The sequence below is a fragment of the Acanthaster planci genome, linkage group LG05, assembly GCF_054643075.1.
Source record: "Acanthaster planci isolate LZ-2023a linkage group LG05, COTS_SCS, whole genome shotgun sequence".
Classification (NCBI taxonomy): domain Eukaryota; kingdom Metazoa; phylum Echinodermata; class Asteroidea; order Valvatida; family Acanthasteridae; genus Acanthaster; species Acanthaster planci.
Genome location: NC_141781.1, coordinates 10,302,154 through 10,316,325, shown reverse-complemented (window position 1 = coordinate 10,316,325; position 14,172 = coordinate 10,302,154). Strand labels below are relative to the sequence as shown.

At 39.6% G+C, this 14,172-nt stretch overlaps 1 protein-coding gene across 4 annotated transcripts in view; it reads right to left on the bottom strand.

The window, feature by feature from the left end:
* The window catches only part of LOC110980995 (dual oxidase 1-like), a 32,312-nt gene that overhangs the window by 8,323 nt on the left and 9,817 nt on the right, over positions 1 to 14,172 (bottom strand). For all 4 annotated transcript variants that reach the window (XM_022238117.2, XM_022238125.2, XM_022238133.2 and 1 more), the window contains 17 exons: positions 13,909 to 14,070; positions 13,355 to 13,554; positions 11,878 to 12,106; positions 11,209 to 11,387; positions 10,823 to 10,898; positions 10,419 to 10,515; positions 9,939 to 10,050; positions 9,696 to 9,792; positions 8,349 to 8,539; positions 7,021 to 7,199; positions 6,362 to 6,483; positions 5,432 to 5,584; positions 4,591 to 4,713; positions 3,659 to 4,056; positions 2,181 to 2,403; positions 1,772 to 1,865; positions 685 to 860 (listed from right to left, as the gene is read on the bottom strand). In XM_022238117.2, the coding sequence (XP_022093809.2) occupies positions 685 to 860; positions 1,772 to 1,865; positions 2,181 to 2,403; positions 3,659 to 4,056; positions 4,591 to 4,713; positions 5,432 to 5,584; positions 6,362 to 6,483; positions 7,021 to 7,199; positions 8,349 to 8,539; positions 9,696 to 9,792; positions 9,939 to 10,050; positions 10,419 to 10,515; positions 10,823 to 10,898; positions 11,209 to 11,387; positions 11,878 to 12,106; positions 13,355 to 13,554; positions 13,909 to 14,070 (2,811 nt within the window). The remainder of the gene's footprint in view (positions 1 to 684; positions 861 to 1,771; positions 1,866 to 2,180; positions 2,404 to 3,658; positions 4,057 to 4,590; positions 4,714 to 5,431; positions 5,585 to 6,361; positions 6,484 to 7,020; positions 7,200 to 8,348; positions 8,540 to 9,695; positions 9,793 to 9,938; positions 10,051 to 10,418; positions 10,516 to 10,822; positions 10,899 to 11,208; positions 11,388 to 11,877; positions 12,107 to 13,354; positions 13,555 to 13,908; positions 14,071 to 14,172) is intronic.

The following is a 14,172-nucleotide window of genomic DNA, read 5'->3' as shown; positions in this document are numbered from 1 at the left end:
CTCGTAAAGGCATGCGCATGTGATGCAAAATTTGACATCTAAAGATGTTTGTGGTCAACCCTGAAAAGCGATCAACTCTTACTAAGTCACAGACAAAGAAGTTGCTTTCATGCCACCAAACTCTGCAAACACCACTGGTGTGAGATGTGAGCAGTTTTCAAAGGAATGGCTTTTACTTTCGTAGGTTCTGCAAAAATCCTCCAAAACATTGCAGAATCTTTGAAGAGGCTAATATTCATTAATGAGGCCTATTTATTACTAAGAACAAGAGCTTTACTCTCTAACAACCTTAGAAATTCCATGAAATTCACTTAGATAGCATGCTTTTACACAGTTAAGGCCCAGTGTTTCCAAAGTGTGAAATGCATTCATGTTTGTCCTCAATCTTAACCTATCAATACCGTTTTGTGACAAAATTAATGATTGATGCCAAGGCACTAACTTACGACAGCCATAAGATACAAATGTCAGCAACTGAATTTTTGTGGAGCAGCCATAACAGTTATATCTTGAAGCGCCAACTGAAAGCACTATGCATGCACTAGTCAACAATGCTCACTGATGCATAAATGTAGAACTCACCAATCTATTCCATACTCTCATTCACTGTTTTGGCTGCCCACTTTAAAATTTTAGTGGCAGCGGTGGGATTTTAACCACATTCTAAAAACAACCTGTGCTCACCTTGCAGCTGAAGGGCAGCCTGGCTCAGTTCCTCCTTGTGGTCTCCCATGAGAGTGATGAAATCCTCCAGTGACAGCTCCTCCTTGTTCTCAAAGCCAGCCGCCTTGAACATGGATGAAATGACGTCCTCCAGCTGCTTCTGCTCCAAGGAGGCACTCACCGTCTCCATCATGGATCTGGAGGAAATTTTCAGGTCAAACCTCATAAACTGATGGATGATCAAATAATAACTTTAATACAGCCACATTTGAATCACCAGTGATTGTATTTGACAGAACTCTGTAACAGTACATTCTTTTCTATCGCAAATCAGTGCAGTTTAAAAGAAAAAATGGTAAAATGCTAGGTGTCAGTGTAAATATGACTAATATACAAGTTTTGGCTGAAAAGTAAATAACAAACCTTTGCAATTTCATGTTATACTAAAAACGACTTGAAAAATTCAGCCCTATTTGCACTGGCAAAAAATTTCATCCTTTTGAGCCCCAGAAGCAGGGCAAAAATCCTCAGCGATAAAAAACTACTAAAATAAATGATTTTATAACTGCATTCTCCTGAAGACGAACAGAGCAAGCTGTTCAAAACGTCGAGGCCCCCTTATCAGAACCACCACCTGCTCACAAAGAATTACCACATGGTGTCACCGCAAACAACGTTCCTCTAACTGCATGCTGTTGTTACATGCAATCTTGAAACTTGCACACATTTAATGTACTCTCACCTGAGTTGATTTGCCTTTGAATAAAATCCATTCAGAGTGTAATCAACTTGGGAGGTAGTCCAATAAATTTGTGCAAAAGACAAGACCGCACGTTTGAATTAGTTATCACTCTTACTTTCAATTACCATACAACACTGGTCTGTGAGTAGTATGATTATCTTGGGGACAAAAGAAAACAGAAATAGTCAGTACAACTGACACAAAGATATTATTTCACTGAACTGGTAGCTCCTAATCACAAAACATGATTGATGGAACACTGATTTATTCATGCTGCATATTTGGTCAATGTGTTGAAAACCTATGAAATATGGCACAATTGACCAACGTTTCAATATAGAACTTCTGACCAATTTCAATGCTTACTTCAGCATGGTCATGAACTCATCACGGGAAAGATGGCCAGAGCGATCAACGTCGTACATGTTGAACATCAGTTTCAGCTTCTCTTCAGGCTTTCCTGTAATTGAAACCCAAGAAATAATTAGTGCACACTTGAAAATCCTTAATTTATCATAAATCTGTTCTAACTAAAAGAGACAGATCAGAAGAAACTTTGGTTTCATTCATGGTTTTCACAAAATTCTTTCACAATAATACATATGTGTTCACATTTATTGTTCAAGTTCACATGTTCACAATGATTACCATACTAAAACCAGGATTTTCATCCCCTGCCACAAAATCTTTGCTGATACCATTAGTTAACAGTGTATTTGGGACACTACCATAGAAACCCCTTCTGCACAAAAAACTACCTAGTGTTTGGGTCTACCTTTAGCAAAGATGACAATGACGTCCAGAAACTCGCGGAAGGACAAGGCACCACTCTGGTCTTTGTCCACCAAATCGAACATCTGCTCCACGAAGATCGAGTCCGGAGGCATGGACAGCATCTCAGCAAACTCTGTCTTGGTCAGCTCATTGTTCAAGACGTCTTTGGCATCAGTCCTCTCCAGCTCAGACAAATCCGTGGAGTCCACCGACTCATTGAAGGCCTTTGGGTAAATGGTTTGGGAACTTTAAACACCAAACTGCAAAACAACTGGATTGACTAGTTGTTTTCATCCCAAAAGGATGCAATGAGATATTAGATGAATGAATGTAAATTTACATACGGATACAGTGGAACACCACTATACCGAACATTTGGCTGTACTGAACATTGTCCTTGGCTCCAATATTTTGTGCATAAAACCTATCGAACATTATGTAATTGCAAATCAACCTAGATTCGCCACAGTATGCATCAGAGATCGATCCTGAACGGTAGCTTTACGACTTTTTAGAATAAACTAAACTTCGATTTCGTGACTCAAGATTTAATAAAAAAAACAAAAATAATTAACAGATACATTTCTAGAAACCTCACATGAATGCAACGGCAAAACATCACGAAAACAGCGAATCACAGTATCACGAGAGGGTACACTTCATTAAACAAGAGAGGGCGCTATTCAACATGGCAATGAAAAGTTCGGCAGTTAATTTCCCTTTACCGAACGACCACTGTACCGAACATGTAGTGTGGTAATAGTGGCATTCCACTGTACACACGTGCCACACTGTGACCATTTCGTGATCAAACAAACCTGTTGAACATATGGAAACTATTGGGAAAGCTGTTCATAGTTTCATAAAAACACTCTTATATTATCAGTTTATGTAAGAAAATTTTACACAAACTAGCAACATGTTCAATGAAAAATTCTGCAAGTTAATTAAAAAAGCCGATCCTTTTGCCACAGTCTTTTAATGTTTATTTTGAAGTCAAAATATTAGGGGGGCAGGATTTCAGCACAGCAAAATTGTTGGCACAACCACTGCCACGGCAAATTCACGGCCCTGACCAGTCTGCACAAACAAACATGTACCTGCACCTTCCGTACTGCATAGTTTGCCAAAAGATATGGCATATGGCTGAGATTGTAACAGAGATAACCATCCCTTTGTTAAAGCGTAAATCTAAATTTTCCTCCTTCTTTGCCTTTCTGTGTAATGGCCCAGGGATGTGATGTTTGCATCGTTTCATAACGATACCAAGTGAGATGTCTGTCCCTTACATCGTTAATGTAATTGAGACATTAATAAAGTTTGCCCTTGAAAGCAAGCCAGAGTGATTTAGAACAATTTTTCACAGCAAAATAATAACACACTCAAAAATAAAATAATAAGACTAATAAATGTTCACATGCCTTTCTCTTTCATTAAAATGGTGAATTCCTGTTTTTTGAGTAATCACAGGCCACTCACCTGGGCAAATGCCACACGGAAAAAGCGTTCCAGTGTCTTCTGCCGGTGCTCTTTGGTGATGGCCATTCTCAACAGGTCCTTCTCCCGGGTCTCCTGACGTTCCTGGCCCAGGCCCACTTCCCCACTGCCCAGGAAGCTCTGCAGCTCACTGATGTACTCCGTCCGGCTCTCAATGTCATCAAACTTCAGCACCAGGTCGTACTCTCGCTCCATGTGTAAAAGGACGTAGCGACGGTTGCCGTCTGGCGACACACACAGGGTGATCTTCTGGTGGTGGGCCAGGTCGATGGTTCGGTACAGCTTGTTGCCACGCTCGTTCATCACTTTGATGGCTTTGCCTGGTCCCAAGGCCACCTGGATGGGCCGGGTACCAGACTTGCTGCCACACCATTCAAGAGCTATTTGTACAAGAAACCACATTAACCAAAACTGATTGAAGAACAAGGGCATTATACACCACTACAAATACATGTAAAAACATGATTTGTTGAGTAATCTCAGAAAAATGCTTTTTGATGTTTGAGAGCTCACGGACAACTCATTGGAGTTCAACTAAAGCCAAAAAAGGACTCCCCTCAAAATTGGGCTTCGCAACAATGTGTTTTAAAATGACCATAGACCTTAAAAACAATGATGTCGGGCTGTGTTTACACATGCGCTTTCTTATGGGGACTTGATGGCTTTCGTCCCACCCTAGTGGCATAGGAAAGTGCAAAGGTTGACATCATGTTACAGGGCTATTAAATGTTGGACTCATTCTGTAGTAACAGGTCACATTTTGTAATTTTTTGTTTGAAGCTAAGATGATTCAAATATGGAAATTTCAAATCATTGTCCAATGTCAGCCCTCTTTAGCAAACAATAAGGAAACAGACAAGGAAACTAACCGTAACAAACTTGCAGCCATTACTGTCGGCAAGATTTTCACCTACCTGGGAATTTCTGTAGAGATTCGGGTCCTTTGCCTTTGCGAGTTTTAGTGCGCGTAGCCTTACGTACTTCCTCAGTGGCCTTAGTGCGTCTCCTGGCACAAATGAACAATGTGAGTACAACGCCTGGGGGAAAAAAAAAAACAGAATTAGGTGGATTATATACAGGATTTGGTAGCAAGACCTTGCTTTGATTTTTAAGTTAAAATATTTTGAAAGAGGATATTATCAATCATTAAAAAGGATACCACTGAGAAGTGACAGCAAGTTCAGTCTTCCCCAATAATTTGAAAACTTGTGGCCTGATATCGAATCTGCTTTAAGGTCAGTTCATACTTGGCATGAAGGCAAACACGAAAACAAGTTCTGTGAGGCCAGATCAAACATTTGTGCTGTGAAGTCCAAATCATATGCCTGTGGGCTGGAAATAACGCACTGATCTATGGAACTGTGCACCAGACTTTAACGGTATTTCAGCCAGAGCCGTATATTTTGGGCACAGCCTTTAACGTGCTGGTCTGGCAAAACACTAGTCAGTATGTTACGAGATCAGACTACATGAGGGGGGGTCCATGTGAAACAAACAGGCTTAAATGAGAACTCAGGAAAGGGTACGACAAAAATGGTTTGACATGTTGAGATTTAAAGTGATCACAAAAAGATTGAGGTTACTAAAATGAGATATTTAATATTCGAGCTTGGACATTTCACCATGAAATCAATCATTCTGTAGATTGGCTGACCAAAATTTATTTGCTCCGTAACAAACTTTGTGTTTTGGGGCAAAATCTTACTATCTATTATAAGTCAGTCGAAATGAGAGAGAGAAAAAATCTTGTCTTACCAACACAGAACAAGCCCAGGGCAAAGTAGGACACTGCATAGGAGATCTCACTACCAGTGAAATAATCAAAGGTATACAGCATGGTGCATTCTTCCATATCCTTCTCATTGATGGAATGATTTTCATTGGGATGCATATCCCAACACGGGTCACCTAGGAAAGGGGCAGGCAACAACTGATTGTTATGTCAATTACGCGACAGTGGCATATGCATACTTGGTATTTGTGAGTTGGCATACGGCCCTGCTGATAAGGCCGACCTCACGCATGTATGTCGATATTCTTGAACGACACTCACATCAAGATTGCGCTTTTGAAATGCTGAACTGACTTATTGAATGCTTTTGGCAAAGGACGTCCAACCATATCAATTAGACCTTACGGGTAAATGGTTAACAGACAAGAAGGCATCACATGCATATGAAGTGGGAAGTAAATCAGTGTTTAAATTTTTAGGCTGTGGCTTGAAATCACTCCAGATTGTTTGGAAGTGGCTGCTACCTCTATTATAGACTCAAGTGCAATTTCAAGTTCCAACCAAGACATTTGGACATGTCCTTACCACCATTTTGAGAGTGCCATTGGCTTCTGATTTGGAATATTTTGTGGGAGGAGTGTGCGTTAAGTGATAGATTTTTCAGTGTGACTAAACACTATCTGAAATGGTATCCTATAAATTAGTATAAATTGTGTTTTGTGTTGAATTTGGTGGATTTCTACAGTTCTCCGTCAGTCTCCAATTTGAAAGCAGTGGTCTTTCTCCCAACACTTAATGAGGCTTTTGTGCTCCAAGAAGCTACATGTTTGCCAGCACTGGCTGGTACCAAGTCAACATGCAAACCCTTGCTTATATAACCAAAGAAAGAAAATGGCAACAAATGTGTGACACTATGGCTAAGAGAGAAGACGATTAAATGCAAATATATTTACCGGCCATGTAATGGAATACATCTTGTTGGACCTCCCCTGGTTTTATATTAGTTGCAAGAATCAGGACATCGTACACCGAGATGTTGTTCCTGATGTATTCAATCTGCTCTTTGGTAAACAATCTAAATGAAAAAACAATTGCCAAGGATAAGCTAATGTTTAACCAAATACCAACTCATATTATACTTTTTGTTTAGCTTCACAAAACAGCAATATTTTTTTTAAGTGAGCGAACCATCCAAGATGGGTGGAAGGTAAAGATGTTTAGGACATTCTTTCCTGCCAAAGACTGAGACTGAATGTAAATTTTGAGATTATGGACTATTTTGAGATACATTTGCCTCAGAAAGTGTCAAAATCTGGTCACTTTTAGGGGTTGCCTTTTAGCTTTAAAAACTAAAACAGCATTTGAAGTAATGAAAAAAAATGGCAATTGTATAGAATTATTCTCCACACTGTGTGAACGATGAATTAGTCATTCATGACGTTAACCCTAACCCTCCTGAATCCTTCACCTGTTGGAGGATTGAGGAGGGTTAGGGTTAAAAACTTACTGCAAGACTTTTTCTGCAAAGTTACCTGCTCACACTTATAAAAAAACACCATCTGTTACTGAAACCTTGCAAAATGAAAAAGATTTCAAGGGCACTAAGACTGACCCATTCTGTTCATTCTCAAACCAAAAACGGTCTCCATCACGGGTCCGTAAAAACTGATCCAAGATGATTTTCCGGAAAAGAGGTCCGGGCCCATTAGCGGTGGTTTCCAAAAGCCCTCCTGGCCAGATGTCAATCTTTGATAAGTCACCCTTACACACTTCTTCAAGATTATCAAGAATCTGTAAAAGTATGAGATGGTAACATCCATTACTTCTTTTCTAGATTGTTTAAATATCTAATCTGCGGAAAAACATATGTGAACAGGAAAATGCAAGGTACTTAAACCAGAAAGAACTGGGTCAATATAAGAATTGCAATTTCACTTCTTTTCCATCAGTAGATTACCCTCTGTTACAGACAAGAGTTTGTGAGTTGCACTGATCCAAATTGAAAGCAAGATTTGAATTAGATTCAATGTCTGCAACAATGAGGAACATTGAAGAAGAGCAAGCAGGTAAAAGATTGAACACTTGGAGTCATTTAGAATGACTAAGGAGGGAATTATTTTCAGACATCACTCAAGTACAAGACAAATCAGCCTTTTGCGAGTAAAATTTGAATAAAATCTCGTACACTAGGTTCTTTAAATTCATGTGAACATAACAATTAGAATTCTCCATACTAAAGCCACTGTTGCTATACCTCGTGATTTGGGGCAAGCTTTTCCTTAGTTACATAAGAGATGCCTTGTGACAATACACTGTTCAAAATGGAAAAGATGGCACAAAGGAACCAGAGATGGTGGTTGCCGAGAATCCTGAGGTATAGCCTTAGTGTCTTTCACAGTCTGGGGAATTCAAATTGTTGTTTACATGAATTTAAAGAACTCAGTGTACCAGATTTTATTCACATTTAACTTGCAAATGATTTATTCAATGCAAATGCATGTAACTGTATAAAAGTAATGACCTTATGACACATAAAAAAATCCATTATTAAAAACAAAGTTGTGTGTCAGTGCACTGTAAATTTTGCTCGGTTCATGCATTTTTAATAAATACATGAATATCATATTCCTCCATGCAACGAATGAAAATAGACATTTTGGGTAACAACTTTTTTGTACCTGACAGAAGTGAAAATAAAGACTTGCAAAATATCAATTTCAGTACAACATAATTAAGGTCTTTTGCATTTATGTCAGTATTGCTGACCCTATACAAATTAAGCTTACCTATTTGAAACCACAATTTAATTGGGCTGACCCATATTGCTCCTAATCTATTTTTGGCTGGTGCAACTTTGGAAAGCCTGACTGAACTAGATACTGCCTATATAAAAGAGATTGTATGTGAAAAGGCATAAGAGCCAGGTAACTGTGTACTCACTGACGGATCGATGCCTGTCTGGTCATTTTCAAAAATGGTGGCATTATTGATTTCCCTGAAACTCTTGACTGGTGTCAATCCTAGAGCTTCACGTGCCGTGTTGTAGTCTGGCAGTCCGTGGTCACGACCTCGCTGGATGTTTTGTGCCATCAGGTCACGACGTGAGAAGTCCAAAGGACCAAAAACACGCCCTGTACGGACAATCAAAGTTGTCCCACATAAGGGAAAAGTTTGATTTTTATGGCATAGTCATGATAAATCAAATCCAAGTGAAAGAATTCAGAGGGATATGCATGCGATGGTCACATGACACTAATTTTTGGCTAACATGCAACCCCCCCAAAAAAACCACCAATCTATACACGTTTGTTGCCGCAAATACTGGGACAACGTATACTGTAATATAAAAATGCTGATTTTTGTCCGATTAAAATACCTTGTCCCAATGACACATCTTCCAAGAAGTGATATATCCTACTGGGTTGCACCTCCAAACTGTAATTTACTTTATTCAATTCAGTAAATGAATGAACTAGATGAGTCAGATGCCATTACTGCAGTGGTATCTTCCTCACAGGAGGGTCCATACATGAATGTTATACGCACCACTATGACCAATAGGGTAATATGATTCATCAAAATGAACGTGAACCACGACAAACCCTCCTTTTGCTAAAACTGTCACCCAGTCAAAAATTCAATCCACTCACTTCTGCCTTTACTTTATGCACATGCCAGTCAAATTCAATCGACAGACACAACAGCAGGTGATTGGTAGCAAGAGCTGGCTTATCAATCATCAAAAGTCAAGGCACTGTCTCAGCCAATCACTTTTGCTTTATGTAGGCAGGGGACACTAAACTGTTAACAGTCACTTGACTGATTTTGACTGATAGGATGACTTTTTCCTGAATGAACGCTTGCAGGAAGGGTTTTGAGAATAGAAACAAGAGAACAAAAGAGGGTAATGCTGCAATAGAGTATTAATTACTCAAATTTGACATCTAAAGTAGGAATCCTAATGCAAATTAATGGAAAGCACATTGGTTCTCACGCTAATGCCTCTTACACACACAGATGTGTGATGCATTCACATCTGTACCCTACAACATCCAAGTGCGACATCACTTTGAACCAGAAAAAGTAGTGCAAACGAATGTTGGCTCACACACTGCTTCTTGCACTAATGCCTTTCAAACACAGAATTGTGCCTGTGACGTATCGACTTCAGTACTCTGTAATGGAATTCCCTTTAGAGACACAAGGTGTCAGATATCTTTGAAGACATGTGCCACAGACTGGCCGTTGCTATCCAATGGCCCTTGATCTAATGGTATTTGTACTTACGTTGCAGATCAATGGTGATAATGTTATCCTCACGTTCTGTTATCTGGGAGGCCATACCCATCAAGAAGTTCTCAATGTCATACTCGCGGATAGGCAGCTGCAGGAGTACAGTACAAGAGGAGCAGACTGAATGCACTGAAACCTCAAAGGACACGTGCGTGCAATATTTTTTCAGTGTGCCATGCTGGCAATCCTAATGAATGCTTCCCAAAGAAGAAAACCTAAAACAGACATGATACACACCTGTGGGTTCCAGAAAGAGTTGCACGTTCGAACTCCATGCACTGGGCTAAACTGAGTGCCAGGGATGTTACTAGACTCTAGTGAAGTGTTCAGAAAGTTACACTGCGCATCTCTGTTGGTGTTAACAAAACAAAGAACAGCGAAGCAACTTTAAAAAAAAAGCCAACTATTCCTTTCCTACATAATTTTTGATCTGATCTACAGTTTCCATGACTACATTGGCAGTCTCTGTAATAGCAGTTTTCTATCACATTTGACAATGGGTGCCAGTTTCATTGTGTTCATTTGTTCAATTAAAAATACAGTGCACCGTGAAGAGGATATTTTCTTCAAAGTATTACTTCAAATGGCCAACACCCATGCACAAACACAAACTAGTAATACTTCTGCAGAAATCTTGGACAATTTGTAATTTTTTCAATGTGTGTGCTTTCAGTTGAACAGTTTTTGCTTGCTACATATAATTCATACTCCACACACCTACGATAGACCCCTGGTGGGACTAATGTGTGTCCAAAGCGCATGGCAGCTGACTGAAACTCATGGGTTATTCCTGGATGTACATAGCTCTTATAACCTACAGGTACAGAAAAATTCAGAGAGCAGAATGTATATAAATATAATTGTGCATCCAAATTATACTTCAATCATAGTTGTAAATAGCATGATGTTTAAAAATAAAGGCATTATGGAATAGTTTTACGATCACACAGGGCTAGAACAGCATGCCCTCAACCAAGAAATTATTACTCTTAAAGTTAATACATAGTCGTTGCCCACATAAAAGCTTAACTACCAGATCAGAAATAGTCTAAATCACATTCTTCTCCTCTCAATGTTTCTTGTTTTTGTCTCTAAATGTGGTTCAATAAAACAATACACACCTGTATATCTGTTTGTTTCCATTTCCTGAGCATCCATATTCAAGAAGGCAGGTAGCCAGTCATAAAGTACGATTTTCTGAGTAAGAAAGACGTAACTGATCAGTAATATAATATGTGACCTTTTATGTACCTCCAAACCCTGTATCTGTATAAAGAACTAATCAGACACTTGTCAAGGTCCAAATAATGTATCACACAATGTTTCGTAAACTAAATCCCAGTAGTTGGACAGATGTTGATAATTCTTTGTAAAGTAAAACAAGTGGGCGCAAACAAATTGAATGATTTTTAGTACAAGGTCCAATTTAGGCAAAACGTTGGATGGATTTTGAATTGGCCTCATTCAAAAATATTCAGGTAGCATCCTTTTTAACATTTGTAATTACCTGGTAAGTGGCAATGACCCACTTGCGAGCTTCATTGAAGATGCGTTCATCATTCCACTCATAACGGTGATCCATGGTTGAATTGTAGATTTTGTCAGCCCAGTAGTTGTGCCAGCGGAACCACAATATGCCAAAGGTCAGCAGGAATGGGTTCTCATTGCCACGAGGGTTTCCAAGTTCTAATGGTACAAAAGTTTGAAAACACTCTTAATGTACCCTTAATCTACCGAGATATGTGTACGGATGATGTCAGTTATTTTTATATGTATGCTTTCTGATAGAGCTTGGAATCTATGCCCCCTTTAGGCTCCCATAAAAAACTACGAGGGGAAGTCAGGTTGCTTTGTGTTTCTTTCCTCGCCTTCCACCTCTGGGGGCCTGGGTTCGAATCCACATGTGGATTTGGTTTTTAGTCCCAACTAGAGTCTGTGGATTCCCCGAATCATTTATCCGGGCTTTTCCTCTGACCTCTAAAACTGAACATTTTTCATTGTCTTCTTAACTCCGTATCATTCTGTAATTAGTATAAAGTAAATGTGCTATTGAATATAAATATCAATAAATGAAAGTAAATAAAGAAACATGTCAACAAAGTATGACACAGTCAGTACAGAAACTGTAATTGAGTTCCAGTGTGGGGAAAAAGGTGGAAGGAACGTCCATACTCACTGAAGAATCGTCTTACATTCCTGAGAACGTGATCTTCGGCTTCTGCTGGGGGCGGCACATTTGCCATGGGAAGACCTATCGTGTTCTCCTCTGGGAAGCCCTTCTCATTTGGGTTGTTCTTGGAGTTGTCTGCCAGGCGACCACCCTCGAAGGATCGCAACGCATCAGCCCAGGCCTTGGTGGTTCCATACACCAGACCACCGTCGATCCATGGGGTTATTTCATTCAACTGCATGGATTTAAGGAGGAACAGATAGATTCCATGAAATGGAAGGCCTTTCTGTTATTTTCTCGTAGAATCTGTTTCAAAAGATGTATTTTTGTCAAGAATAAGTCAATTTCTAACAGTTTAAGCCTATACACAGATACACATATCAAAACACTGTATGATCACTATTGTCCAAGATTGTGGGATTGTGGCAGGAAGAAGTGGGTCCGAGTCCCATCCTAGTAAGCTTGAGCATTTTTTCACAAGTTCTCGAAAAAAACACCGAGCATACAGTGTTATGAATATATACATCGGTGTAAGGGCAAACCAATTAAAAACTGAAATCACTCTGATGCAAAATACATCTTTGGAAATAATTCTTAGCGCTTACTGCTACAGCTGGTGAGCTGACTCGGACCAGTAAGCCAACCCCAGCTTGGTGATCGAGTGGTTAGATGTCTGCACAAATAAGCAGGAAGTCATGGATTTGAGTCCCACCCGAGTAAGCTTGTGAATAGTTTGTAAGATCTTAGAAAAAACCAAGAGCATGCAGTGCTATGAACATACATGCAAGTGTAAGGGTAAAACCCATTAAAAGTTTTAAAATGCAGAATCTGCAGCTGATTTTATGAAACTTTAGGCAATGGCATAACTCCATTTACGCCACATTTTATTGTGTAAGTTGAACAACAAATTAAGACCGATTTCGGTAAACTTGTGCACTGCTTAAGTCTGCCACTTATGAAACAAATCATGGCTTAAAATGTGCAGTTATTTTAGGTGGTACAAGATGCGCGAAACGTAGCCATAATAAATGATTTGACCAGCTTATCATGTTCAGTAAAGCCTCATCATTGCTGCTCTTAACAAGGCTTACACAAGAAAGGTAAACGTTGTTGTAGAAGGTAAAGAAAAACTTGTTTGGCTGTGAGAGAACTGCAAGATTTTCTGTCCGGTTCTGACGAGGAGAAGTGGAAAACTATTCCAAAATGGCGGGTGGAGGTGATTTAATGACTGTTTAATGACTGTTGGGATATTGGAAAGTAGCAACTATTGTAAAAGCCGATATTGTCCTCATCCCAAAAATTTAATGTTATTAAAAAGTGGTGCAGCTACGGAACTTGCGTGAAATCAAACGCAAGTATACTGCGCATCTACAGCATAAATTTTCAGCGCAAGGCTTACGCATGGTTCAGAGTTACGTCACATTTCGTGAAATTGGCTGCTGGTGCCTCCACAAAGAAAAAAGTGGTCTCCTTGCGGTATTACCTGTTCACGGGGTACGTTTGGTGAATAACCAGTGTTGAAGCTGTAGCGGGTTCTCAAGAATGGAATGAAGTCCACGGAACCATGTGGGTTGTTTTTAGTCATGTCCTTGTACTCGTGACCCTCTGGAATTTCAATGTTCTCATACTCAGGGGGACAACCTGCCCCTTGGGCATCCAAGATCTCTTCAACAACTTGTTGTCCTGGTGGTTTAAAAAGGATGTGTTAGAATCATAACTCGAAGCGAAGTCATATGCTTAAACCAGCATCGGCAGAAGAACTTCAAAGTAGAAATGTCTTCAACTGCAAGAGCATTCAGCCAAGATATGAAAAAATAATTCATTTAGGAAATAAACCCACTAGCACTAAGTATACTATGCAGGGATGGTACACACAATTCCAGCAGCAAATATTAGAGGAAGTTGAAATATTTGAATAAGTTAAAGGCTGCCTAAATTTAGTCCTTGTTTGCCTATACAAATTATTGACAATTTATTTCAACCTCTCTTCCTCTCACTTAAAAGGCTTCCGAGTCAAATTGACAGTGCAAAACCCACCGAAGAATGTCATGAATGCTGTCCGGTTGAGGAAGGACGGAAGACCAGTGTCGCCCCTCATGGTCGCCTCACTAACGTCGATTGGGTTAGGTCTGTCCTTCCCGGCCATCATGTACACACCATCAGCATAGGCAACAGGAAGTCTTCTTGTCAAAGGAAGCTCTGGAAAAGAAAAAGACTCTTGAAAGTACTGAATAACTTGAAGAAAACAGAAGGCAGAAAATGTAGATCTGGATGGACCACTAAAAATAAGGTGTCGTCCCA